Source organism: Pongo pygmaeus, chromosome 15 (assembly GCF_028885625.2).
Source record: "Pongo pygmaeus isolate AG05252 chromosome 15, NHGRI_mPonPyg2-v2.0_pri, whole genome shotgun sequence".
Taxonomy (NCBI): domain Eukaryota; kingdom Metazoa; phylum Chordata; class Mammalia; order Primates; family Hominidae; genus Pongo; species Pongo pygmaeus.
This window is the reverse complement of record NC_072388.2, coordinates 37,559,373-37,585,942: the sequence shown is the minus strand read 5'-3', so window position 1 is coordinate 37,585,942 and position 26,570 is coordinate 37,559,373. Positions and strand designations below refer to the sequence as shown.

Below are 26,570 nucleotides of genomic sequence, written 5' to 3'. Positions count from 1 at the left end.
GATTAGGTTAAAGTGAGCAGAGGGAAGACAAAAATGAAAACTAGGAAAAGTCATTAATCATAATGGCTAACGTTTGTTAGGGGTTGATCTTGTTCCCGACCCTCTGTGAAACTGTTTACATGCCTTATTTCTCACAAACTGAAAGTGTGGATAAAATGTCTGTTATTACTCATAAGGAAATTAAGACTGGAGATAACATAACTGTCCTTTGGTCACGCCAGTTGAGAATCAGTCTCTGATTAGACGCTGAGCATCTATACTAGAGAAAAGAAAGCAATGGCGAGACAGACAGGCAGTCATGGTTGAGTTAGCCTCTTCACCTGGCCTAGAGCTGGTTAAGACCAAGCCTAAGGGAGTGGCCCTATTGTTAGTGGTGTCTGTGTGTTGTCCCTCTTCTGGTTCTGCCCTACCTGCACTGCCAATGTGGGAACTAGTTTTGTTCTATAAATATATATACAAATTGAAGGTCAGAAAACATTTTTTCACAGGCCGGGCACGGTGGATCACTTGAGGCCAGGAGTTGGAGACCAGCCTGGCCAACATGGTGAAACCCTGCCTTTACTGAAAATACAAAAATTAGCCGGGAGTGGTGGTGCACGCCTGTAATCCCAGCTACTCAGGAGCCCGGGATGCGGAGGTTGCAGTGAGCCGAGATTGCACCACTGCACTCTATCCTGTGCGACAGAGTGAGACTCTGTCCCAAACAAACAAAAAAACAAAACACTTTCCCACAGAAACAATGCTTTAAATAATCTCAGCCAGGCATCTGTCTTCCTTGTACAAAGCATTAGTGAGCCCAGTGTATTAATTAACTCAAGCTACCACTTTAATCCAGCAATATTTTAGAGCTTCCATTGTGTATCAGCAGTAAGCTAGGGTTTGAAAATAAAGCCTAGAACAAGATAGTTGTGATTCCTGCTTCTGTGGGGTTTGTAGGCTTCCAAAGGAGCAATGATCATTCATTAGTTCAACAAATACTGAGTGCCCACTATGTGCCAGGTGCTATTCTAGGCACTTGGGTATATCAGTGTACAATAAAGATCTCTGAGCAAGTCCAGTGGATTGTGCCTGTAATCCCAGATACTTGGGAGACTGAGGTGGGAGGATCGCTACAGCCCAGGGGTTAAGACCAGCCTGGGCAACATAGCAAGAATCCTGTCTCTAAAAATAAAAATTAAAAAAATTGTACTGGAGAGGCTGAGGCGGGATGATTGTTTGAGTCCAGGATTTTGAGACTGCAGTGAGCTGTCATCACACCGCTGCACTCTTGCCTGGGCAGCAGAGTGAGACTCTGTCTCAAAAATAAATAAATAAATAAATAAATAAATAGTATAGCATGTTACAAAGCGGGAAGTACTACAGAAGAAAAAAATGTAGAGATGAATAACGGGGATAAAGATTGGCAATTATTTAATTCTGATTGTGAGCATACTTAGCCTCATTGATCTTATTACAGGTCTATGTACAACCTTGGGCAGTACCTGAGGCATTAGAGTGTGATAATAGTAGAGCCTATTCAGCAAGTGTAAGAATGTTTGCATGTATGGTCGGCCCGGTAATCCCAGGATTTTGGGAGGCCTTGGTGGGCGGATCACTTGAGGTTGGGAGTTCGAGACCAGCCTGGCCAACATGATGAAACCCTGTCTCTACTAAAAATACAAAATTAGTCCTGCATGGTGGCAAGTGCCTATAGTCTCAGCTGCTTGGGAGGCTGAGGCAGAATTGTTTGAGCCCGGGAGGTGGAGGTTGCATGCAGTGAGCCAAGATCATGCCACTGCACTCTGACCTGGGCATCAGTGAGACTCTGTCTCAAACAAAACAAAATACACACAGCTGGGTGCAGTGGCTCAAGTCTGTAATCCCAGCACTTTGGGAGGCCGAGGTGGGCAGATCACCTGAGGTCAGGAGTTCGAGATCAGCCTGACCAACATAGAGAAACCCCGTCTCTACTAAAAATACAAAATTAGCTGGGCATGGTGGTGCATGCCTGTAATCCCACCTACTCGGGAAACTGAGGCAGGAGAATCACTTGAACCTGGGAGGCGGGGTTGCAGTGAGCTGAGATAGTGCCATTGCACTCCAGCCTGGGCAACAAGAGCAAAACTCTGTCTCAAAACACACAAACACACACACACACACAGAGTCTGTTCTTGCTTCTATAGGATCTATTCCTAGGAGCCTTGGCAATTTAACTTTATGGAGAAGGATAAGTAGGATGCTGTGTTCAATAGTTAGTAGGTCCTCATTAAATATCAGTTTCCTTTCTATCCAAAAACGTACTTTAAAAGCCTCATGTTATTGTGGTTGGAGAAGTCAACTTTGATAAATTGGCCATTTACTTACTTTTTGTCTTGTGTGGTGGACTTGGACTCCTTTTTCTTGATGGTAGTGATGAGGGCAAGAATGTCATCTAGACATAAAGGACCTGATTTCACATAAGGGAAAATTTAGTGCTGGAAAAATTAAGATTACCACGGCAAAATACTCTTCAAAATTACACAATTTAGTGTTTTCAAAGGCTTAAGTGGAACTTTTATGCTGGATTTATGTGATGAATGGAATAAACTGATTCAAACATTAGAAGGGACATGTTTAAAAAAAAAAAAAAACCTACCACAATTAAAATTTTGGAACATGATCTTAAATTCCTGTGAAAGGGCATGAAGAGTTTGTGTGTGTGTGTGTGTTTTGTTTTTTGAGATGAAGTCTCGCTCTGTCGCCCAGGCTGGAGTGCAGTGGCACAATTTCTGTTGGCTGCAACCTCTGCCTCCCAGGTTCAAGTGATTCTCCTGCCTCAGCCCCCCGAGTAGCTGGGATTACAGGTATCTGTCACCACGCCCGGCTAATTTTTGTATTTTTAGTAGAGACGGGGTTACACCATGCTGGCCAGGCTGCTCTCAAACTCGTGACCTCGTGATCCCCCCCTCCCCCGCGCCTCGGCCTCCCAAAGTGCTGGATTTTACAGGCATGAGCCACCGTGCAATATGTTAATTTGGGGGAAAACAACAGGGACAATTGGGGAAAAAATTTTGTTTTGTGAATTACCAAGGAAAGAACTAATCACAGGCTAAGCAACATGCTTAAGGTTGAATTTGCCAAATTTAAAATGTACATACTATGATGTAGCATGTGTATTTATTTGCACATGCAATGGGACAGTTCCTACAGTTGTCTTACACTGCTGTAGATTATTAGCAACTCCATCCTGCAGTGACATCGCTTTTCTGAATTCTATAGCACTTTTCATCTAATCCTCTGATTAGTCTGTATTTTCCGGTTCAAGTGTATCTTGTTTTTCGTTTGCTCCACTTCCCTTCCCCTTGCACCACACTAACAGGAAAATTCCTGGGGGTCAAAATGGCTCTAATTCTTTTTGTATACCCGGGTTTAATTCAATAGGAATTGGGATAACTTTTCAATATTTAAAAAATTTGCACTGTGAAAATTTATATTTTAAACTCTTTCTACAACTTTTCATATTTGAAGAACATATGGCAGGAAGTGGATGCTTTTGATGAAGCCAAAAGAAATTCTTGTGAATTTTTTTAACTTCTATTGCTAATTAACAAGGAGGTGGCCGCGAGAGCGCTCTTTTTTTTTTTGAGACGGAGTTTCACTCTTGTTGCCCAGGCTGGAGTGCAGTGGCGCGATCTCAGCTCACCGCAACCTCCGACTCCCGAGTAGCTGGGATTACAGGCACGCGCCACCAGGCCCCGCTAATTTTGTACTTTTAGTAGAGACAGGGTTTCTCAGGCTGGTCCGAACTTCCGATCTCATGTGATCCACCCGCCTCCACCACCCAAAGTGCTGGGATTACAGGCGTGAGCCACCGCGCCCGGGCCAGGCGGGAGCTTTAGGTCTTATTTTATCTTGCTCTGCCCCCGACATCGTGGTGGGAGGGGAACCTTCTTCCTATCTGGGGGCTGGCCTCTCCGGGCTTGGGAGAGAGGAACTCAGTGATCATAGAACTGGCCGAATGCCGGGGTAGAGGGGACCGGAAGTTGTTTTTTTCGCCCCCGCCCAGCGGCCGGATCGCATCTCAGCTGGTTGGTTTTGGTTAGATCTCCCGTCAGACTTTCGTTCGGCCCTAGGACTTGGTAGCCCCGAAGTGTGGGCTCTCTCCAGTACCAGACTGATTTGAGTACCAGCCTTTGGGAAGCCGTGTGAATACCTCGGTCTCTTAGCCACAGGGACAGAATGGCGGCCTGACGGAGCCGCGGCGCCGGCCAAGTCTCTCAGGCGCGAGCTGGAACCCCCAGACCAGCTCAAACGGGAGCCAAAACTCGAAGCTTGGAAGAATTAGCAGGAAATGGCGGATGAGGCGTTGTTTTTGCTTCTCCATAACGAGATGGTGTCTGGAGTGTACAAGTCCGCGGAGCAGGGGGAGGTGGTGAGTGCTGCCACACGCCCTTGAGGTCCTTTTGCGGTGACACACCTTGTTTCCCCTCAGTGCTTTCCTTCAACCCCTGTCCCATCGCCACCCGACGCCTCCCGAGGTGTACACAAAATGGTCCACCTCCAGGTGTCCTAAACCCTAGAACCTGTCAGTTGTCTCCTTTGAACCGTCATCTTTCGTCGTTTTCTCTTTCGTATCTTCTATTTGATTCCTTTTTGTCTATGCCCGTTCGTTTGTCTTGCACGTCACAGATTTTGGTACTTTTAGTGTTGTCCCTGCCATTATTTACGAGAGGGTTAACTGCAGAGCTGATTTTGGCACCCCTACTTAGTTTTGCTGGCGCTTCCAGCACTTGAGCCATGCACTGGACAGACCTGTCCCGACCTGAGAAGCCTGTCCCTCCTTCCTCGTTCCTAATGCTCAGTACAACTCCACACAACTTGAGAACTGAAGCCTAATGAAGGTTGAGTTTGCAAGGGAAAGTTTGCAGGCGTTAGGATAATTAGGGAACATAATTTAAATTAATTATTTCAGAAAGTATTTATTTAGTGCCCTTATGTCAGAGCGATTTCTAGGCGCCAGGGATGTAGTAGTGAATAAAACAATGGCCCCATCCTTGTAGAGATTACTTTTTTTTAATCTAATTTATTCCGAAATGTGATAGTATGTAGCGGTTACTTCTAATATGTGGGAGTCCTTATTCAATCATTGTGGGCCTGTCACTGCTGACACTGCTAGATAAATAAAATAAAATAATACTCCTGCCTCACAGTATTTAGGGAATAGTGATTTAATGAATAGTTAACACTGAGTATTGACTGGTAGAATCATGGAGTTGTAACAGATTTTAGAAATACTCCAAAGTCATGCTCAAGTCAGGAGCCCTTTGTTTAATGCTATTGATAAAAAATGAGTGGAGAGTGGGGATAGGAAATGTATCCTAGGCAAAGATAAAGAGGTAGAGGTATGAAAGAGTGGTGGATTTGAATACACTTAAGCATTTCTTTGTGACCAGACTGAATAGAGAGTGAGAAGAATTGAGAGGTGAAGTTAGAAAGCTTTGTGTAATTAAAGAATTTGGATCTTTTCAAGGGAATATTTTTAAGGAAGGGAATGATGTGGACCATTTGCATTTTAGAAAAGTAATCCAGTGTTTGGGCTAGAGAGGGAAGATCCTTGTAGGGGGAAAATCCTTTATTACGGGAGTCACTGCAGGAGGAGATGACGATCTGAATTAAGACAGGGATAGTGAGAAAAGGAGATAACAGATTTGAAAGGTAGAAAGTGGAATTCTGTAGGCCTTCTTTAAGGATGGGAGTGGGAGTTGAAAATTATCGTCAGGTTTTTAGCTTCAGCAGCTGAGTTGGATGGTGGTACTATTAATCAGAAAAGGGAATAAAGGAGAAGAAGAAAATAAGGAGGTAAGATAATGAGTTATTTCGGGGCAGGTTGAACTTTTGAGGTGCCTGTAAGACATCCAAAAAAAGGTACTGCCAGTTTGCACAAGAAGGATAGGCAGAATACATTTGGAAGGTTATTGGAAATGAAGCAAATTCTATTCTTATTCAAATGACCCATCTATAATAGAGATTTTTTTCAAGTTACAAACTTCTGACTTTATTGTTGACATCAATGTTTACTGTTTGTGCAAAGCTAGCCTTCCTTTTCCCTCTAGAACAGTTAACACACCCCTTTTACTTTTTTATCATAAACCCCCGATCCCCCCAAACCACTTGTGTATTCAGTTCTCTTCATTCTCCCCTCCCTTCTTACCTTTCCTCTTCTCTCTTTTTTTTTTTTTTAGGTGGAGTTTTGCTCTTGACTCCCAGGCTGGAGTGCAGTGGTGTGATCTCAGCTCACTGCAGGCTCCGCCTCCTGGGTTCAGGCGATTCTCCTGCTTCAGCCTCCTGAGTATCTGGAATTACAGGTGCTGGCCACCATGCCTGACTAATTTTTTTGTATTTTTAGTAGAGACGGAGTTTCACCCTGTTGACCAGGCTGTTCTTGAGCTTCTGACCTCAGGTGATCTACCCGCCTTGGCCTCCCAAAGTGCTGGGATTACAAGCGTAAGCCACTGCGCCTGGCCCTTTTCTGACTCTTGTCTAGAATAATATTTTTTCTTCTTTTTAAAATACTTTTTTTTTTTTTTTCCAGTGGGTTAATCCTAAGTAAAATGAACAGAGCTGTTCTACTCAGGCCTGATAATTTTAAGAGATGGACTAACCATACAAGAGAAAGGAAGTTCATAGTTTTGAATCATTTAAGCTAAAAATAACTTTCTTTTTCTACTGCAATGTATTTATGATGGGGGGAAAATTGAAAGTACATAATAAGCAAAAATTATATAAATAACAGTTATGTGGTAGTTTTCATAATCAGAACCCATACTGAAATACAGGTATATGAGGGTTCACATTAGTGTCCATACTTTGAGTGTGCTTGAAATTTTTCATCATGAAAAATGTAAAAGAGACATAATCCTGTCATCCAGAGGTGATTTTTAGAGATTTTTTTCAGACAAAGAGATCTGTAAAAACCATGTTGTTTATGTCCAAAAAGACCTATAAAATCCATTTCTCTCTGACAGGATTATGTGTCTTTTGTTGTTGTTATGAAAAGTTTTTTTAAATGAAATAAAGTTTTATAAATTTTCAGTATAGCAAAATAAACTTCCATAAGATTTGAGGTGAGATAAAAGAAAGAAACAGTGTTCTAACCCTCCAAATCAAGGTTTTTCAAACTGTGCTTAAAGAAGAGTTCTCTTAAAATGGACTAATTGGGCATTTATCAATTTATGGTGAATGGATTTTGAAAGGCTAATGGATAAAATGTTCTTAAGTTGAATTTTTCTTAAAAATTTGGTGCCTACTCAAAAGTGCATGAACAAGTAGCAAGATTAAGTAGTAGGGCTTAATTCAAAAGCTCATGTGATCATAGGATTTGAGAGTGTCTGCATATAAGCATATTGTAACTGCCCAATGGGTTCTTCTTCCCCGCTGCCCAGGTAGAGCTGATCTATCAAGACAGGCGAATTGCAATAAGGAGTTTATGTAGAGCTGCTAAATGGGAGAGCAGAGTTTTATTATTGCTCAAATCAGCCTCCCCAAACATGCAGAGTCTAGGGTTTATCAAGGATAGTTTGGTAGGCTGGGAGCTGGAGAATGAGTGCTGCTGGTTGGTTGGGGATGCAGTTACAGAAGTGGGGGCCAGAGGACCAGTTGGAGTCATCCGACATGCAACTGAAAAGACATCTCAAAAGGCCTTTTTTAGGTTCTGCAATAGTGATATTATTTACAGGAGTAATTGGGGAAGTTACAAATCTGTGACTTCTAGAATAATGTCTGGTTATCATTTAACTACCTACATTTTAGCAGAATTCAGGCCCCTCTCATAATCCTAACCTTATAGTCTTTCATTAGTTTTGCAAAGGTTATTTAGTTTTGGGAAGGGGTATTATCATTCTTGTTTTAAGGTTACACTATAAACTAAATTTCTCCCAAAGTTAGCTTGGGCTGCATCCAGGAATGACCAAGGGCAGTTTGGAGGTTAAAGGCAAGATGGAGTTGATTAGGTGAGATCTCTTTTACAGTCATGATTTTCTTACTGTTACAATCTTTGCAAAGGTGGTTTCAATAGTTCCTGCTAATAAATATGTTCCCAGTTGATTCTCCAGACAGCAGGTTATTCCAAAAGGAGCATCATGATTTACAGACACTTATTCTAGATGAACTTGTTGTTGTTGTTTTTTTAAGAGACAAGTCTCTGGGTTAGTGTGGTGGCTCACACCTGTAATCCCAGCACTTTGGGAGGCTGAGGTGGGAGAATTACTTGAGCCCAGGAGTTGGAACCAACCCGGGCAACATAGTGAAACAGTGTCTCTAAAAAAAAAAGAAGCTGGACACGGTGGCTCAGGCCTGTAATCCTAGCACTTTGGGAGGCCAAGGCAGGCAGGTCACAAGGACAGGAGTTCCAGGCCAGCCAGGCCAACATGGTGAAACTCTGTCTCTACTAAAAATACAAAAAATAGCTGGGCATGGTGGTGCGCACTTGTAGTCCCAGCTACTCGGGAGGCTGAGGCAGAAGAATCACTTGAACCCAGGAGGCGGAGGTTGCATTGAACCGAGATTGTGCCCCTGCACTCCAACCTGGGCGACAGAGCAAGACTCCATCTCAAAAAAGAAAAAAGAGAGCGAGAGAGACAAGGTCTTGCTCTGTCATGCAGGCTGGAATGCAGTGTTGGGACTTTGGCTTACTGCAGCCTTGACCTCCTGGGCTTAAGTGATCCTCCGACATCAGCCTCTCGAATAGCTAGGGCTATGGGCATGCTACCATGTCCAGCTAATTTAAAAAAATTTTTTTGTAGAAACAGAGTCTTGCTATGTTGCTCAGGCTGGTCTCAGACTCCTAGTCTCAAGTGACCCTCCTGCCTCAGCCTCCTACAGTGCTGGGATTATAGGCATGAGCACTGCGCCTGGCCTCATCCTAAGCATGTTCGAGAAGAAGTGTGGAGAATAGCAGAAAATCCGAAGATAGTGATACGTACAGTAATAGATGTATGTACAGAGTTTTATGACAGCATAGGGCCTAAGGAAGTTTCAGGGAAGGCATCTGGGGGAATGTAATACTTGAGCAGAATTTAAAGAATGTGAAGGCCGGGCGCGGTGGCTCACGCCTGTAATCCCAGCACTTTGAGAGGCCAAGGCGGGCAGATCACAACGTCAGGAGATCGAGACCGTCCTGGCTAACACGGTGAAACCCCATCTCTACTAAAAAGACAAAAAATTAGCCAGGCGTGGTGGCGGGCGCCTGTAGTCCCAGCTACTCAGGAGGCTGAGGTGTGAACCCGGGAGGTGGAGCTTGCAGTGAGCCAAGATCACACCACTGCACTCCATCCAGCCTGGGCGACTGAGTGAGACTCCGTCTCCAAAAAAAAAAAAAAAAAAAAAGAATGTGAAGTCTAGGGAATAGCACATACAAAGGCAGGGAGACAGAAAAGAACATGGCACTCTGGAGTTGCAGAAATTTCAGAGTAGTAAAAGGGAAGGATGTTTGTGAATTTGGTTAACTAGCCAGGAGTCTTTAAGGAAAGGACATACCATGATGCCATGCTAAGGAGCTTGGACTTTATTTTTTGTTTGTTTGTTGGTTTGTTTTGAGACAGGATCTCGCTCTGTTGCCCGGTCTAGATAGAGTGCAGTGGCTGGATCTTGGCTCACTGCAACCTGTGCCTCCTGTACTCAAGCCATCCTCCTACCTCAGCTTCCCAAGTAGCTGGGACTATAGGTGCATGCCACCATGCTCACCTAATTTTTGTATTTTTTTTAGAGATGAGGTTTCGCTATGTTGCCCAGGCTGCCCTTGAACTCCTAAGCTCAGGCAATCCTTGGCCTCCCAATGTACTGGGATTTACAGGCGTGAGCCACTACATCAGGCCTGGACTTTATTTTGAAGAAAGTTGAGCGGGTGCTGAAATTCCAGTAGAGAATAACATGATTTTTTTTTTTAGACAGAATTTTGCTGTTATTGCGCAGGCTGGAATGCAATGGAGTGATCTTGGCTCACTGCAACCTCCGCCTCCTGGGTTCAAGCAATTCTCCTGCCTCAGCCTCCCGAGTAGCTGGGATTACAGGCATGCGCCACCATGCCCAGCTAATGTTTTGTGTTTTTAGTAGAGATGGGGTTTTTCCATGTCGGTCAGGCTGGTCTCGAACTCCCGACCTCAGGTAATCCGCCTGCCTCGGCCTCCCAAAATGCTAGGATTACAGGTGTGAGCTACCATGCCTGGCCGAGAATAACATGATTTTTTTTTTAGAAATCTACTTTAGTAGAAGTTATACTACCAGAAATATAGAAGATGACACAAAGTAGGAAAAAATGAGACAAGACCAGTTGGAAGGCTATAGCTAAAAACCAGGAGAGAAATGATAAGGCTTTACTTAAGAAGTAAGGGTAGAGAGAGAAGATGAATTTTGAAAAGCTTGTAAAAGGTAGGCTCCACCGGACTACAGTGTATGTGGGGGTTGGGAGCACAGGGGTGAAGAAAATGGAAGTTTTCTGGTTGGAGTAACTAGGTGAATGGTGGTGCCATTAATGAAGTTAGGAAATTTTGGAGGCAGAGCAGGCTGAAGAGATTAATAAAATGAATATCATGTTGAATATGCATACTTCGAAGGTCCTGTGGGACCACTAGATGTCTATGCCCAATAAAGTCTGTACTAGAAATGCAGATTTAGTAGTCACAGCACCATAAGCAGAGTGCATGGTTCCTTAGAAGAAAGTTTAGCAAATAATAAGCCCTATAGTTTCCTTAGTGGGAGACAAACAGCCTTCAGAATATACAAAAATCCCTGCCTTTTTGAAGCTTTATTTTAGCAGAGAGGGGAGCAAGGGGCACATGGGCAATATAAAATAGTAAGATGTATAGTATATTAAATGGTGAAAGAAATTCTGTGGAGACAGATTAAGCAAGGAAGTGGGACTGAGCATCAAAATCAATTTTTAGAAAGCTTGTTAAAGCTGATTAGTGGCCCCATACCCAGAGTTTCTGATTAAGTAAGTTGGGAGTGGGACTGGAGAATTTGCAAGTTCCCATGTGATGCTGATGTTGCCGGTCTTTTTTTTTTTTTTTTGGTGACGGAATCTCGCCCTGTCACCCAGACTGGAGTGCAGTAGCACGATCTCGGCTCACTGCAATCCCTGCCTCCTGGGTTCAAGCGATTCTCCTGCCTCAGCCTTCTGAGTAGCTAGGACTACAGGTATGTGCCACCATGCCCGGCTAATTTTTTGTATTTTTAGTAGAGATGAGTTTTCGCTGTGTTAGCCAGGATGGTCTTGATCTCCTGACTTCGTGATCCACCCGCCTCAGCCTTCCAAATGCTGGGATTACAGGTGTGAGCCACCACACCCAGCCAACACATTTTTAAAATCACTAGGATGGAGAGTTGCCAAAGAGGTATGATGTTGCACTTTTAAAGAAGATGGTTAAAATGGGCCTAAGATGGTGACATGAGAGTAGACTCAAAGGAAGTGAGGGAGTTGGTTGTGTGAATATCTGGAGGAAGAGTTGATGCAAAAGCCCCTGGAATGTGCCTGGCATGTTTAAGGGACGGGGCAGAGTGAGTCTGCAGAAGGTTGAAGCCAGAGAGGTATGGGGTCTGGATTGTAGAGGACAGTCCATCAGTCATCCATAGGATTTGGATGTGTTCAGCATAGAGGTAGTATTTCAAGCCTTAAGATTGAATGAGATTGTCAAAGGAAGAGCAAAGCAATCTCATGATTTAAGGCAAAGTGTGATAATCAGCTAAGACACTGAGAACTGGGAAGCCTGGATGATTCTGAGACATTCTGAAGCAAGGAACAATAGAACTTAGAGCAGAAAACAAATGACTCAGGGAAAAACATCAAAGGTGATACCAGGTTTTATAACCTAGGAGAGAAGAATGATTGAAATGGGGATAAAAGGGAGATGAGGAGTAATTAGTAAGAGGATTTGATTTCTGAAAATCAATTATAAGCAGTAGTTCCCTGTTTATCCTATTGCCTTGTGAAAATGATTAGTACTTGCCAGGTGCAGTGGCTCACACCTGTAGTCCCACTGCTTTGGGAGGCCAAGCCAGGAGGATATCTTGAGGTCAGGACTTTGAGACCAGCCTGGGTAACAGAGTGAGACCCCATCTCTTAAAAAAAAAGAAAATAGCCCGGCATGGTGATGTGCCTGTAATCCTAGCTACTTGGGAGACTGAGGTGGGAGGATTGCTTGAGCCCAGGAATTTAAAGCTTCAATGAACCATGATCTTGCCAGTGCACTGCAGCCTGGGCGACAGAGCAAGACCTGTCAAATAAATAAGTAAATAGCAGTTTGGTCCTTTTTGGAGGAATGTCTGTTCTTTGCTTGGACACTGCGGTTTTTCCTTGGGAGCAGAAGCAGTGTGGCAATCGAAGAAGTGACCTAAAACTTTGACGTTAGGTAGAAGCAAATGGCCCAAGCCAAGACAACTGCTTGTAAATCCACTGGTGGGAACCCCTCCTCCTAACAGCAGGTTATTAACGCTGCCAGAAAAAAAGTGTCCCCTCTACCAGTCTGGTGAAGAAACCTCATCGCTACGGGCCTGGGACTGTGGCACTTCTAGAGATTCTCAATACCAGAAATTGACCTAGCTTCTCATCTGGAAGCTGCCTTTCCAGAGGTTGGTGAGAGAGATCACCCAGGATTTGAAAACCAACTTGAGGTTTCAGAGCACAGTCACTGGGGTGCTGCAGGAGGCTAGTGAAGTGTACCTGGTGGGTTGGTTTGAAGATGCTAATTTGCGTGCCATCTACGGTAAGAGAGTTGGCTCTCATGCCCAAAGACATCCAATTGGTTCGCCAGACACGGAGAGAGCGAGCTTAAGTGAAGGCAGATTTTAAGGCATTTTATAAAATTCTGTAAAATACTTTGGTTTAATTTGTGACTTTTTGGTGAGAAATTATTTATAATATGTTGCATTTGTGCTTAAGTCATTCCATCTTTTGGGATGAATGTGAAAAGTGACTGTTCATAGACCTCAGTGATGTAAACACTGTTGCTCAGGAGTGACAAGTTGCTAATACGCAGAAGGGATGGGTGACATTTCTTGGTTCTCATGATTCATGTTTCTGTATGTTAATGACTTGTTAGGTAGCTATTAAGGAACTAGAGTTGATAAATAAATGTGTATAAGTTCCTTTTGCAATATAACTGGTTATGACTTGATCCAAGTGTTTAACATTTGGGGCTAAGTCTGACCATACATTACTGTGAGAGAATGTGGGCCTTTTCAAGGGTGAAGATACAAGCCTTAACCACAGTATAACTTACAGTTTCCTTAAACAAAGAAACAAAAACCTAGCATGGAATACATTGTGTGCATTTATAATAGCTATTTTAAATATTGTAGTGTAAACATTCAAAAATTAATTGTTTTACATTCACAAATGGTGGGGAGTCTTGTCATCAAGGTGTGTGTAACTTAGAATCCACTTGGTTTTCTCCTAACTGGACTGCATTTGTTTTCATAGTAGTAAAATGTTATGTGTATTACACCTTGCATAAGTCCTCATTCTACTACGTGTTAACTAACCCTCTAGCTGATAATGCAAATGCTAACTGTGGGATTTTATTTATAAGAACTCTAGAATAAATACCAGTTATTCGTACCAACATCAGCTGTTACTAATATTCTGAAGTAGTTAGTACAACTTTTCATTGTGTTGTGGTTGGTCTCATAAGTAGGTTGGATTTTTCTCCTCTTCTGAGAGAAAACAATAGTGAAATTATTTTCTTTCTCTTTTCACTCTCTTTCTGTCTCTCTCTCTCTTTCTCCCTTCCCTTCCCTCCCGTCCCCTCCCCTCTTCTTTTCTTTTCTCTTCTCTTCTTTTCTTTTTTCTTTCTTTCACAGGGTCCCTTGCTCAACCTGTTGCCCAGGCTGGAGTGCAATGACATGATCATGGCTCACTGCAGCTTCAACTGACATGATCATGGCTCAGTGCAGCCTCAGCTTCCTGGACTCAAGCAGTCCACCCGCATCAGCCTCCAAAGTGGCACATGCTACCATGCCCAGCTATTTTATTTTTATTTTTAGTAGAGATGTGGTCTTGCTATGTTGCCTAGGCTGGTCTTGAGCCATTGAGCTCAAGTGATGCTCCTGCCTTGGCCTCCTAAAGTGCTGGGATTACAGGCATGAGCCACCGTGCCTTCAGGGGTTTGTTTGTATTAAAAAACTTGGTGTCAGGGAGGAGCACAAAGCTTCAACCCATTGAACCTCTGCCAGTTAAGATGATGTTGGGTTAGGTTACATCTGGTTACTATCCTGGGAAAATCACTTCTATAGAGATGGCCTTCCAAGTGGTTTTAAAATGTATCTTTCTGTCTGGGAGCGGTGGCTCACGCCTGTAATCCCCGCACTTTGGGAGGCCAAGGCAGGTGAATTGCTTGAGGTCAGGAGTTTGAGACCAGCATGGCCAACATTTTGTATTTTTGTATTTTCTCTACTAAAAATACAAAAATTAGCCAGGCATAGTGGTGGGTGCTTATAATTCCAGCTACTTGGGAACCTGAGGCAGGAGAATCACTTGAACCCTGTAAGGTGGAGGTTGCAGTGAGCCGAGATGGCCCCATTGTACTGCAGCCTGGATGACAGAGCGAGATTCCATCTCAAAATAAATTTTAAAAATGTATCCTTCTATTGAAGTTTTTAGGTTAATTATGTATATGTTGACTAAATTATGAATTAACTTGTTTATCAAAAAAAAAGTAAAAAGTAAAGTAAGTGAAAGTAAAGTAAAATAAAAGCAACCTTATAATTCACTTTTTCTTAAACTGTTTCAGGGAAAAAAGTATAAATGTTTACATTAATATTTTTAACCAAATAAGTGTTTACATTAATATTTTTAACCAATCTTGTAAAACAATTTCTGAATACTAACATCCTAGTAACATTCTAAAAGTATTTAAAACTATTGTTTTTTAAAATAGGAAAATGGACGATGTATTACTAAGCTGGAAAACATGGGGTTTCGAGTGGGACAAGGATTGATAGAAAGGTGAGCAGGTTGGATTTGAAAATTTTCTTGCAGGTAGGTTATAAACAAAGATGATCTATTTCAAAAGATTGCATAAAACTTGAGATATTTTAATTCCTGAATGTTATTTCTTCTCTTTACTTCAAAAATTAAAATTTCTTTTTAGATCCAATGCCATTTAACTCGTTTATTCAAATTTTATTTTAATGTTTAAAGAAAACCTATATTTTATATATTTTAGACTTTCTTCCCGAAGCTATTTTAGACTTTCTTCCTGAAGCTATTGCAGCAACTATCTAAAATCTTACTGCATTTTCAACTTAAGGTCTACTAGGTTCTTTAACCTGCATAGAATTTTAAGTACATAGGATTGAAATAACTGTAGTCTATGTTTATGCGTGTAATTATCTTTGAACTTATAAATCAGTTCTTTTTAGTATTTCTTTCTCACTACCTGAATAGTTAAACTGAGTATATTTTATATAACAATGTCATGATAATGCTCAGCTCTTTGTTCTTTTGTGGTTTTTTTGATGTGCTAGAATGCATTGCACCTGAAATTTTGGCTATAATGTTAGACTAATTTGAGGCCTCATAATTTATATAACATAATGTGAATCCATTGAGATAGGATCATGTTGCCTGGTGTTTATGACTTTATTAGTGTTAATAAATGTTCAGCCAGGTGTGGTGGCTCATGCCTGTAATCCCAGCACTTTGGGAGGCCAAGGTGGGAGAATCTCTTGAGCTCAGGAGTTTGAGACCAGCCAGGGTAACAAAGTGGGATCCTGTCTCTACAAAACTATACAGATTAGCTGGGCATGGTGACATGTGCCTGTGGTCTCAGCTGCTAGGGAGGCTGAGGTGGGAGGATAGCTTGAGCCTGGGGGGGAGGTAGACATTGCAGTGAGTCGAGATCATGCTATTGCATTCTAACCTGGGTGACAGAGCCGGACCCTGTCTCAAAAAAATTAAAATAAAAAAACCCAATAAATGTTCAGTGCTGTTCTGGCATTTGGAAATTAGTTAATAATTAGTCCCTCTTGCTTTTTTTGGAGGATAAATACTGTATTACTTCTAGTTGATCTTTTTAGGTTTACAAAAGATACTGCAAGGTTCAAGGATGAGTTAGATATCATGAAGTTCATTTGTAAAGATTTTTGGACTACGGTATTCAAGAAACAAATCGACAATCTAAGGACAAATCATCAGGTAATTAAATTAATTAAGGCCTATATTTTAAAGTCCTTTAACTTAATATAAATATCATATTTTAGTGACTTATTTAAAACCTAAAGTGATTTCTGGTTAACTTTGGAATATTTTTATGTTATTAATAAGTTATTAGTTTTTTTCTTCTAATAGTGTGAACTGAATAAAGACAAAGGGACAGTTATCAGTAATGACAGCTGTTCCTTTCACCCAATTATATGCTATGTTAAGTTTTTTAAAGTAGCAAAAGTCAGGATGAGAATAGCTTTTAGTATTTGGTTCCTTAGTTACTGTTAATTAGTGATAATAATATGTAGAACCACAAATATATCACCTTTATGTCTTTAGAGTCATTTCTTTTTTTGAAGAAGAAGAATTTGGATTATTTTAATTATTTTTATATACAGAAAACTCAACAGTGTACATTTAACCCAGTTTGGTGCCAAGTTCTTTAGCCTTTGCCGTTTCCTGCTTGGCAATTCAAGCCACAGACTTGAGACCCAGGACATTGCCTCCCCAGTGACAGCGAATTTCATTGTGTCTGTTGTAATTGGTTCTGATAGCTTCCACCAGCTGAACCTAAGCTCCATTGTCCTTCGAGTTAATCTGTGTAAAGGCAACAGTGGTTCGGGTCTTCTTGTGGATTAGACGTCCCAGTCTTGCCTTCCCCTTGATAATGTGGTAAGGGACCCCCATTTTATGACACAAGGCAGGCAGGAAGACAGCCACCTTGATGGGATCCACATAGTGTGCAGTCACTACCAGCTGAGCCTTCTTGTTCTCCTCCAAGGTGGAGATGGTGTTAACTCCTGCTCGGAGGACAAGTGGTCTCTTAGTGGGGACATCCCCTTTGCCTGCAGCTTTCTTTTCAGCCCGGACCAATAGCCTCTGCTTATTTTCTTGCTTTGTCTTTGGTCTGTACTTGTGGGCCAGCTTAAGCAGCTAAGTAGCTATTTGGCGGTGCAGGGCCTGGGTGAACTGGTTAATTGTAGGAGGCACTTTCGGCTGCTTACAGAGGATGGCTTTGTGCCACTGCAACCTGATATAGCGGGGCCATTTCACAAAGCGAGTGAGGTCCATTTTGGGTGGATGTCCTGTCCAATGCCAGAATTCTTAGGCCTTTTCTCAAACAGGGGATTCACCACTTTCTTTTTTTTTTGAGATGGAGTCTTGCTCTATTGCCCAGGCTAGAGTGCAATGGTGTGATCTCGGCTCACTGCAACCTCCGCCTCCTGGGTTCAAGCCATTCTGCCTCAGGCTCCCAGGTAGCTGGGACTACAGGCATGTGCCACCACTCCAGCTAATTTTTGTATTTTTAGTAGAGGTGGGGTTTCACCGTGCTGGCCAGGCTGGTCTGGAACTCCTGACCTCAAGTGATCCGCTTGTCTCGGCCTCCCAGTGTGCTGGGAGTACAGACATGAGCCACCACGCCTGACCAGGATTCACCACTTTCTTGGCCTCCTGTTTCTTCATGACAGCAAGGGCCAGAGCCACCTCCTTCCCCTTGGCCTTTCCTTTTGGCATCTTGGGTGGCAGGAAGAGATTCTTTATAGTCATTTCTAAGGTCTAATTTATAGAGCATTTTACTCTTAAATAACTCCTGGATTATTACTACTGTCATGTTTTCTACTCTTAAAAGATTTTCTTACTACAAAATTAATAGATTACATAGAAAACTATGTATTTATTAAAATTTTAAAAGGGAGACAGAGGCTCGCTTTGTTGCCCAGACTAGTCTCGAGCTCCTGGACTCAAGTAATTCTTTGGCCTCAGCCTCTTGCATAGCTGGGATTATAGGCGTGCACCACCACTCCCAGCTTCATTCGATTTTATTTTATGAGCTTCAAGGAAATACTTACAGTAGATTTGGAATTTTGATTAAGTAAAAAATTAAAGAAATGTATCTGGTACTCTCAATAGGATAATTCATTTATTTATTTATTTTTAATTAGAGACAGTGTCTCACTATGTTGTCCAGACTGGTCTCAAACTCTTGGGCTCAATGGATCCTCCTGCCTTGGCCTCCCAGAGTGCTGGGATTACAGGTGTGAGCCACTGTGCCGGCCTAGAATTCATTTTGTACCAACTTTAGGTTGGAATTACTGGAAATGCTAATAGGAAGAAATGACTATGATTTTTTTACTCTCTAGACATGATTTACTAATATATATCAGCTGGCTGGACATGGTGGCTCATGCTTAGAATCGCAGCATTTTGGGAGGCTGAGGCAGAAGGATTGCTTGAGCTCAGGAGTTGGAGACCAGCCTGAGCAACACAGTAAGAACCTATTTCTACAAAAAACTTAAAAAAAAATTTCACCAGGCGTATTGGTATGTGCCTGAGGTTTCAGTTACATGGGAGGAGTTCAAGGATGCAGTGAGCTACTACACTTTTGCCTGGATAACAGCGAAATTCTGTCTCTTAAAAAAATAAAGCTGGGCGCGGTGGCTCACCCCTGTAATCCCAGCACTTTGGGAGGCTGAGGTGGGCAGATCACCTGAGGTCAGGAGTTTGAGACCAGCCTGGCCAACGTGGTGAAACCCTGTCTCTACTAAAAATACAAAAATTAGCCAGGCATAGTGGCGCACGCTTATAGTCCCAGCCACTCGGGAGGCTGAGGAAGGAGAATTGCTTGAACCCGGGAGGCAGAGGTTGCAGTGAGCCTAGATCACACCACTGCACTCCAGCCTGGGCGACAGAGCAAGACTCTGTCTCAAGTAAACAAATAAATCCGGGTGCGGTGGCTCACACCTGTAATCCCAGCACTTCAGGGGGCCGAGGCGGGTGGATCACCTGAGGTTGGGAGTTCAAGACCAGCCCTGCCAACATGGAGAAACCCCGTCTTTACTAAAAATACAAAATTAGCTGGGCGTAGTGGCGCATGCCTGTAATCCCAGCTACTTGGGAGGCTGAGGCAGGAGAATCGCTTGAACCTGGGAGGCGGAGGTTGCGGTGAGCTGAGATCGAGCCATTGCACTCCAGCCTGGGCAACAAGAGTGAAACTCTCTCAAAAAAATAAATAAATAAAAATAAAAATTAGGTCGGGTGTGGTGACTCATACATGTAATTTCAGCACTTTGGGAGGCTGAGGCAGGAGGATTACTTGAGCCCTGGAGTTCAAGACCAGCCTAGGCAACATAGGGAGACCCCCTTTCTACAAAAAATTAATAAAACTAGTCAGGTGTGGTGGCGTGTGCCTGTGGTCCCAGCTACTTGGGAGGCTGAGGCAAGAGAATTGCTAAACACCCAGGTGTCTGAGGGTGCAGTGAGCTGTGATTGCACCACCACACTCCAGCCTAGGCAACAGAGTGAGAGCTCATGTCTAAATAAATATACAAACAAACAGCTTATTTCATGTGGACGTATATTAATGATTCCATTGTACTAGACTATAAGTTTTTAAGGATAGGGACTATGTCTCATATAGTCTTTTTGTCTTCAGTGTATAAAACCGTTCAGTAGATATTAGTGTTGTGAAAATACTGAACTCGCAACTCTTCAGCTTGAACATTGCAAAACTCCTTCATTTAAACAAAATTTGACCAGGCGGGGCACGTGGGCTCATGCCTATAATCCCAGCACTTTGGGAGGTCAAGGTGGGCAGATTGCTTGAGCCCAGGAGTTTGAGACCAGCCTGGGCAACATGGCGAAACCCCATCTGTACAAGAAATATAAAAATTAGCAGGGCGTGGTGATGCACGCCTGTAGTCCAGCTACTTGGGAGCCTGCGGTGGGAGGATCAATTGAGTCTGGGAGTTGGAGGCTGCAGTGAGGTGTAATTGTGCCACTGCATTCTACCCTGGGCGACAGAGGAGACCCTGTCTCCAAAGAACAGAAAAAGAAAACTTGGCCAATGGGAAGGAGACTTTTAATAATTTTAAAAAACACTTAAATTGTTTCATAAGAATAAAATAATTTTAAGGACTGCTAGCTACATTGACTTTGGATGTTTTTTCTATTTTTGGAACAGGGCATCTATGTACTTCAGGACAACAAATTTCGCCTGCTTACTCAGATGTCTGCAGGAAAACAGTATTTAGAACATGCATCTAAGGTATTTAATGGAATAGAAGGTTGGGGTTTCTGTTAATAGTAGGACTACAGGGAAAAGTACAATGCTAATCATAACAAACTATTGAATTAAAAATATGTTTTAAGGTGTTCTTTTTTGTTTAAAGAGTTTTCTATGAAATGAGAGACATGTTACAATAACACTAAACTGTAGCTAAATAGTCATAGAGTGACCAGTTAAAGAAACACTGGCCAGGTGCTATGGCTCACGCCTGTAATCCCAGCACTTTGGGAGGCCAAGGCAGGTGGATTACCTGAGGTCAAGCGTTCAAGACCAGCTCGGCCAACATGGTGAAACCCTGTCTCTACTAAAAATATGAAAATTAGCTGAGTGTTGTGGCGAGTGCCTGCAATCCCAGCTATTCGGGAGGCTGAGGCAGGAGAATCACTTGAACCCGGGAGGCAGAAGTTGCAGTGAGCTGAGATCGTGCCATCATTGCACTCCAGCCTGGGATACAAGAGCGAAACTCCATCTCAAAAAAAAAAAAAAAGAAACACTCTAACTAAATAACAGTGAAATGTAGATGTATGGTAGATCACTTCTTTTTTTTTTTTTTTTAAGACAAGATCTTGCTCTGTCATCCAGGCTGGAGTGTAGTGGTGCAATCACGGCCTATCTTGACCTTGACCCCTCGGGCTCAAGTGATCCTCCCACTTCAGTCACCCAAGGAGGTAGGACTGCAGGTGTGGGCCACCATGCCTGGCTAATTTTTTAAAAAAACTTTTTAGAGATGGGATCCCACGATGTTGCCCAGGCTCGTCTTGAACTCCTGGGCTCAAGTGATCACCTCACCTCGGCCTCCCAATGTGTTGGGATTACAGGTGTGAGCCACTGCATCCGGCCTGATTGCCTATTTTCTATATTTTGGGGGTATCCAGGCTCTAATTACATTTTTATGGTTAATGTGTATATTTTCTCTTTTTTTTTTTTTTTCGGATGGAGTCTCGCCCTGCCGCCCAGGCTGGACTGCAATGGCGCCGTCTCGGCTCGCTGCAACCTCCGCCTCCTGGGTTCAAGTGATTCTCCTGCCTCAGCCTCCTGAGTAGCTGGGATTACAGGTGTGCGCCACCATGCCTGGCTAATTTTTTGTATCTTTAGTAGAGACGGGGTTTCACCATGTTGGCGAGGCTAGTCTCAAACTCCTGACCTCGTGATCCGCCCACCTCAGCCTCCCAAAGTGCTGGGATTACAGACATGATTACAAAGGCCTCCGAAAATGCTGGGATTACAGCCTCCCAAAGTGCTGGGGTTACAGGCTGCACCTGGCATATTTTCTCTTTTTTATTAACTTCTCAGTTTAATATTTCTGGTTCTCACTTAACTTTTTGGGATCTTGGTTTCTTCAGCTGTGAAAAGAGTAAGTTGGACCAATTCATTGATTTCTAACTATTTTGAGTTATGGACATCTTTGAGAATTGGAACACCTTTCCCCATAAATACGCACATATACATGGTTTTTATTTTCATAGGGGTCACAAATTCCCAGATTAAGAACTCTTGGGATAAACAATCTCTAAGGCCTCTTCTAGCTTAAAATTTCATGACTCACATCTACTTACTTATTAGTACCCATTTATGTATATTATTTATAAGATAATATTTTATATTATTCATAGATAATGTAGTATGTTGAACATCATGCAGTATAGATGTGGGTAATCAAAAATTCCCTGAATTGCTAATTTTTCAATGCAGTTCTTGTCATGACTTTTGGTTTTGTAGCTCAGCCCTGTTCCCTTTCTGTGTTTCTATATGACAGAGTTTCTCAACATCCAAACTGTTGATACTTTCAACCAGATAATTCTTTGTTGTGGCAAGCTATAAGTCTTGAACAAGTCAAGATTCTTGGTTGTAAATAGAGGAAAGGAATTCTGCTTGTAAGCTAACACAATTGATAAGCTCAAAAAATAGGCAATAACCAGGGGAGGTTAAGGCAGCCAGTAAGATAGCCAAGTCACTCCACAGAATGTATCTACTTAGAATCCTGTAGGCAGCATGGACTGTAGACACAAACTACCTTTACTGCCTCCAGAACTAATTCCAATCTGTTTCTGGCTTGTTTTTGTCACTGACTCTAGATTCATAGTCCTGGACTGGAGTACTTAATTGGGTGAGCTTAAGTCTTAAGTCCTACGTCCATGCTTTAGTTTCCAGGGAGCTGGGAAATCTATCAATATTTTTCAGTAATTTGAACAGTTCTTCCAAAATCCTTTTTTTAAACAGGAATGACTTACTGATGATAAATCATGTAATGTTGTATTTATCAATAGCTTTACTATTTTAGTAAATCCTTACTATTTTTAATAATTTTTTTTCCTTTTAGTATTTAGCATTTACATGTGGCTTAATCAGAGGTGGCTTATCAAACTTGGGAATAAAAAGTATTGTAACAGCTGAAGTGTCTTCAATGCCTGCTTGTAAGTTGAATTCACTTTTCTTACAAATGTTTTAGTAATTTGTTTTCAGGTCTGGTTTTTTTTTTTTTTAACTTAGAGGAAATTTAAAATGCTGAAACTTTCATTTTAGTTTTATCAATGTAACATTTAGTGTAGTAATATGTAGCATACTATATTCATATTCAGTAATTTTTGAATAATGGACTAAAATCCAAATTTATAAGACAATTTAAGGGATGATTTTTAACTTTTCTAAAGTTATTCAAACTTTAACTTTTTTAAAGATATTCTTTTGAATATCTCCTGCAGTATTTTAAGATAGCAAATTTCCTTAGAACATTGAAAATGCTATTTTTTTTTTTTTGAGACGGAGTCTCGCTCTGTTGCCCAGGCTGGAGTGCAGTGGTGTGATCTTGGCTCACTGCAAGCTCTGCCTCCCGGGTTCACGCCATTCTCCTGCCTCAGCCTCCCGAGTAGCTGGGACTACAGTCGCCTGCCACCACGCCCAGCTAATTTTTTGTATTTTTAGTAGAGACGGGGTTTCACCGTGTTAGCCAGGATGGTCTTGATCTCCTGACCTTGTGATCCATCCGCCTCGGCCTCCCAAAGTGCTGAGATTACAGGCGTGAGCCACCGCGCCCGTCCCGAAAATGCTATTTTTAAACAATTGTTTAGGATATATCTAGTATATCAAGCTAAGTAAAACCAAATACTCTTTTATCACTAAATGCCTCCCTAAAGATCTTTTCACCAGAGCTACCAACCAAGAAAAAAATAGACTTGAGCTTTATTGTATTTCCTTTCAATTTACAATGATCATTAGCCATGAAATACTGTACCCAAATGTAGGATTCATAAAGAGAAACAAAAGTGCTTACTCACAAACCATATAATCATCCCATAAAAATAGAATTGACTGGCTGGGCGTGGTGGCTCACACCTGTAAGCTCAGCACTTTGGGAGGCCGAGGTGGGCGTATCACGAGGTCAGGAGTTTGAGATCAGCCTGGCCAATATGGTGAAACCCTGTCTCTACTAAAAATACAAAAATTAGCTGGGCGTGGTGACGGACGCCTGTAGTCCCAGCTACTCAGGAGGCTGAGGCAGGAGAATCACTTGAACCCAGGAGGTGGAGGTTGCAGTGAGCTGAGATCATGCCACTGCACTCCGGCCTGGGCGACAGACCAAGACTCCATCTTAAAAAAAAAAAAAAAAATGAAAAAATAGAATTGACTTTATTGAATATTATGAAGAATGTGAAAAAGTTTTTGACATAGCAGATTTCTTGACTGAAACTATTTCCTATATGGAACAGAAAATTGATGTTTAGACTTGTTTTCTTTGTATCTAAAATCAAAGAATTATTCGTATTTTTTTTTTTTTTAGGCAAATTTCAGGTGATGATACAGAAGCTGTAGAACATACTGAAATGCAAGGCTTCAACAATGTAAAGAGATAAATTATTCATGTAAAAGTATTTCAAGTAGTGATGATTTAATTACATTGTTCGACGTTTGTACAGGAGTAAGCATGTATTTTTATCAATTTCACACAGATCAAAGGAGATAAAGGGACATTCTGCCATGACATACACTTAACCAAAACTATTCAAAATGAAAACCTGATTTCAAATAACCAGACACCAAGATGTAGGGCCCTTATTTTAAACCTTTTTATTTGGTTAGAGTGATAGGTATTTAGCCACAGATGGAGAAACAAAGCTCAGGGTTTGTTGAATTAGCATGAGAGAAAATTATGTACCAACAGAATTATTTGTGATAAGAATGAACAAATTTTGATAAAGTATGAATTTGTTTTATTTTAAAAAGCAAACATACTAAATTTTTTTATTTTATTGCTTATAATTTATTAAGAATGTTTACACCTGTATAAGGATTTCATATATACATTGTATGTGTGTATATATAAATACATATATGACTGCCTAAATTGTTTATAAATTTAATTTTTCTTTAATAGGTTTCATTCCTTCAGAGCTCCATTAATGTAATCAAAATGAAACATAGATTAGTTTAAATGTGAATTCATTGACTCTAGGGCCAAAGAATATTAGGTATGTTTGGAAAGAATTTTTGTATTTATTCCTGTTATAGTTTTGACTTTCAACTTCTCTCCCCATGCATGGAAGTCCTGGTAAAGGGTCTAACATCTTTATTCCCTTCTTTCCTCTTCCAGCTGAGCAGAGTTGGATAATTGAATTAGTCATTCTGACATTCTTTGGACCGTATCATCTTAGTGGTTTGGAGTCAGTGCTCATTTGATATATCTTTCTTACCACCTCTTCTACTTACTTTCTCTTACTTAAATTATCTGGCATAAGCAGTTATCTCCAGCTTTTGTTAGAACCTTGCATGTTGATTACTAAAACTATACTTTGTTTCCCATTTATTTATTACCCTTTTGCATGTATTTGTGTGACAGGGAACTCTGCAGCAGGGGGTGACTGACACACCAAACAAGATGTTTCACTGGGTACTCTGCCATAGAAATGGCAGATTAAGAAGATTGACTAAACCAAACATTATATTAAAAACACAAAATAAAAACTATAAAAATGTACTTTAGAACATTAAAGAAAACTCAAGTTAGAAGCATACCATTTTCCTTTCATGGAAGGGTACAGTATTACAAAGATAATTTGTTTAACTTGATTTATTAAATTCTAGTTATGTGCCCTATAATGATGTTTCAGTCAGTGACAGACCTCATATATGGCAGTGGTTCTGTAAGATTACAATACTGTGTTTTTACCGTACCTTCTTTATGTTTAGATATACAAGTACTTACCATTGTGTTACAGTGTCCTACAGTATTCACTACAATAATATGCTGTACAGGTTTGTAGCCTAGGAGCAATAGGCCATAGCTTAGGTGTATAGTAGATCATACCATCTAGGTTTGTGTAAGTACACTCTGTGATTGTACAATTTTAAAATCTAATGATGATGCATTTCTCAGAATGTATCCCCTTTGCTAAGCAATGCATGACTGCAATCCTAATTCTCACATGTTTTGGGGAAAAAATTTTAATTTTGAAAAAATTTAGGAAAGTTCCTACCAAATATACATATATAAAGTTTATTAAAAGTCATAATGACCCAGGAATAGCTAATGACACAGAAGTAGATCAAAATAGAACACAATAGAGAACTTCAAAATAAAACAGGTGTGGGAATTGTGTGTGTGAAAAAGGTGGGTTCAAATAAGTTGGTTTGTTAGACGTTCATATGCCTACCCGTCAGCCATTTCGTTCTCCCTTCCTTGCTGACAAAGCCCCATTTTTTTTTTCTTTTTTTTTGGTCTAAAACTGTATGGCTGCCTTGTGCTGTGGAATAGGGTGCTTCCCTAGCCTAGAGAGGGTGAGTGTTGATTAGATTCTGTGCCAATCATGGTAATTGGCTTACTTGATCATTTGATGGAATCTCGGCTAATGAGACAAAGGAAGTCTGAAGGCTTTGAATAAGAAATTTTCTGTTGCTCTTAACAATTGATACAAGATAGGGATTTGCCGGCATCCCTCTTCTGCTTCTCAGTGAAGATATGTGATATGGATGTTTGAAGCTAATCTGCAACAGCCTTCTGATGGCCATGAAAGGACAAGTATGGAGATGAAAGCTCTCAAACTGAGGATAGCGGGATGTAGATAGAAAGCACCTGAATTGTACTTCTGAATTAACCAATCCGGGAACTGCTTTACCTTTGGACTTTTTGTTATGTAAGATATTCTTTATATTGTTCCATTCACTTTGGGTATATGTATATTGTTACTTGTAGCCAAAAAGAAACCTCTCTTAGTAGAAACAAAGGGAGAGTTAGGTTATTCAAAAAATAGTATGGGACAATTGAATATACCTTTTTCTGTGGGAGTAGGTGGGGAGAAACTTAAAGGTTCACTTGTAAAACAATAAAGTACTAAAGAAAATATGATAATACTT

General features: G+C 41.3%; 1 protein-coding gene and 1 pseudogene across 2 annotated transcripts; one reads left to right on the top strand and one right to left on the bottom strand.

The window, feature by feature from the left end:
- The first annotated feature begins 3,803 nt into the window (after positions 1–3,803).
- On the top strand, positions 3,804–26,557 carry TRAPPC6B (trafficking protein particle complex subunit 6B). 2 transcript variants are annotated; one of them, XM_054449491.2, is made up of 6 exons: positions 3,807–4,390; positions 14,889–14,956; positions 16,030–16,147; positions 20,118–20,201; positions 22,543–22,636; positions 24,001–26,557. In XM_054449491.2, the coding sequence occupies exons 1-6, from the start codon at positions 4,310–4,312 to the stop codon at positions 24,030–24,032; spliced, it is 477 nt and encodes a 158-aa protein (XP_054305466.1). In that variant the 5' UTR covers positions 3,807–4,309; the 3' UTR covers positions 24,033–26,557. The 2 variants fall into 2 exon arrangements, with proteins under 2 accessions (XP_054305467.1, XP_054305466.1); XM_054449492.2 differs by lacking the exon at positions 20,118–20,201 and having other exon boundaries at positions 3,804–4,390.
- Positions 16,574–17,671, bottom strand: LOC134738141 (large ribosomal subunit protein eL8-like; annotated as a pseudogene).
- Positions 26,558–26,570: the final 13 nt, after the last annotated feature.

Excerpts from the sequence above, each read along its gene's own strand:
- TRAPPC6B (XM_054449491.2), top strand. The coding sequence starts at position 4,310 with ATGGCGGATGAGGCGTTGTTTTTGCTTCTCCATAACGAGATGGTGTCT. Across the intron at positions 4,391-14,888 it reads CCGCGGAGCAGGGGGAGGTG|GAAAATGGACGATGTATTAC; the intron begins GTGAGTGCTGCC and ends TTTTTAAAATAG. Across the intron at positions 14,957-16,029 it reads GGACAAGGATTGATAGAAAG|GTTTACAAAAGATACTGCAA; the intron begins GTGAGCAGGTTG and ends TGATCTTTTTAG.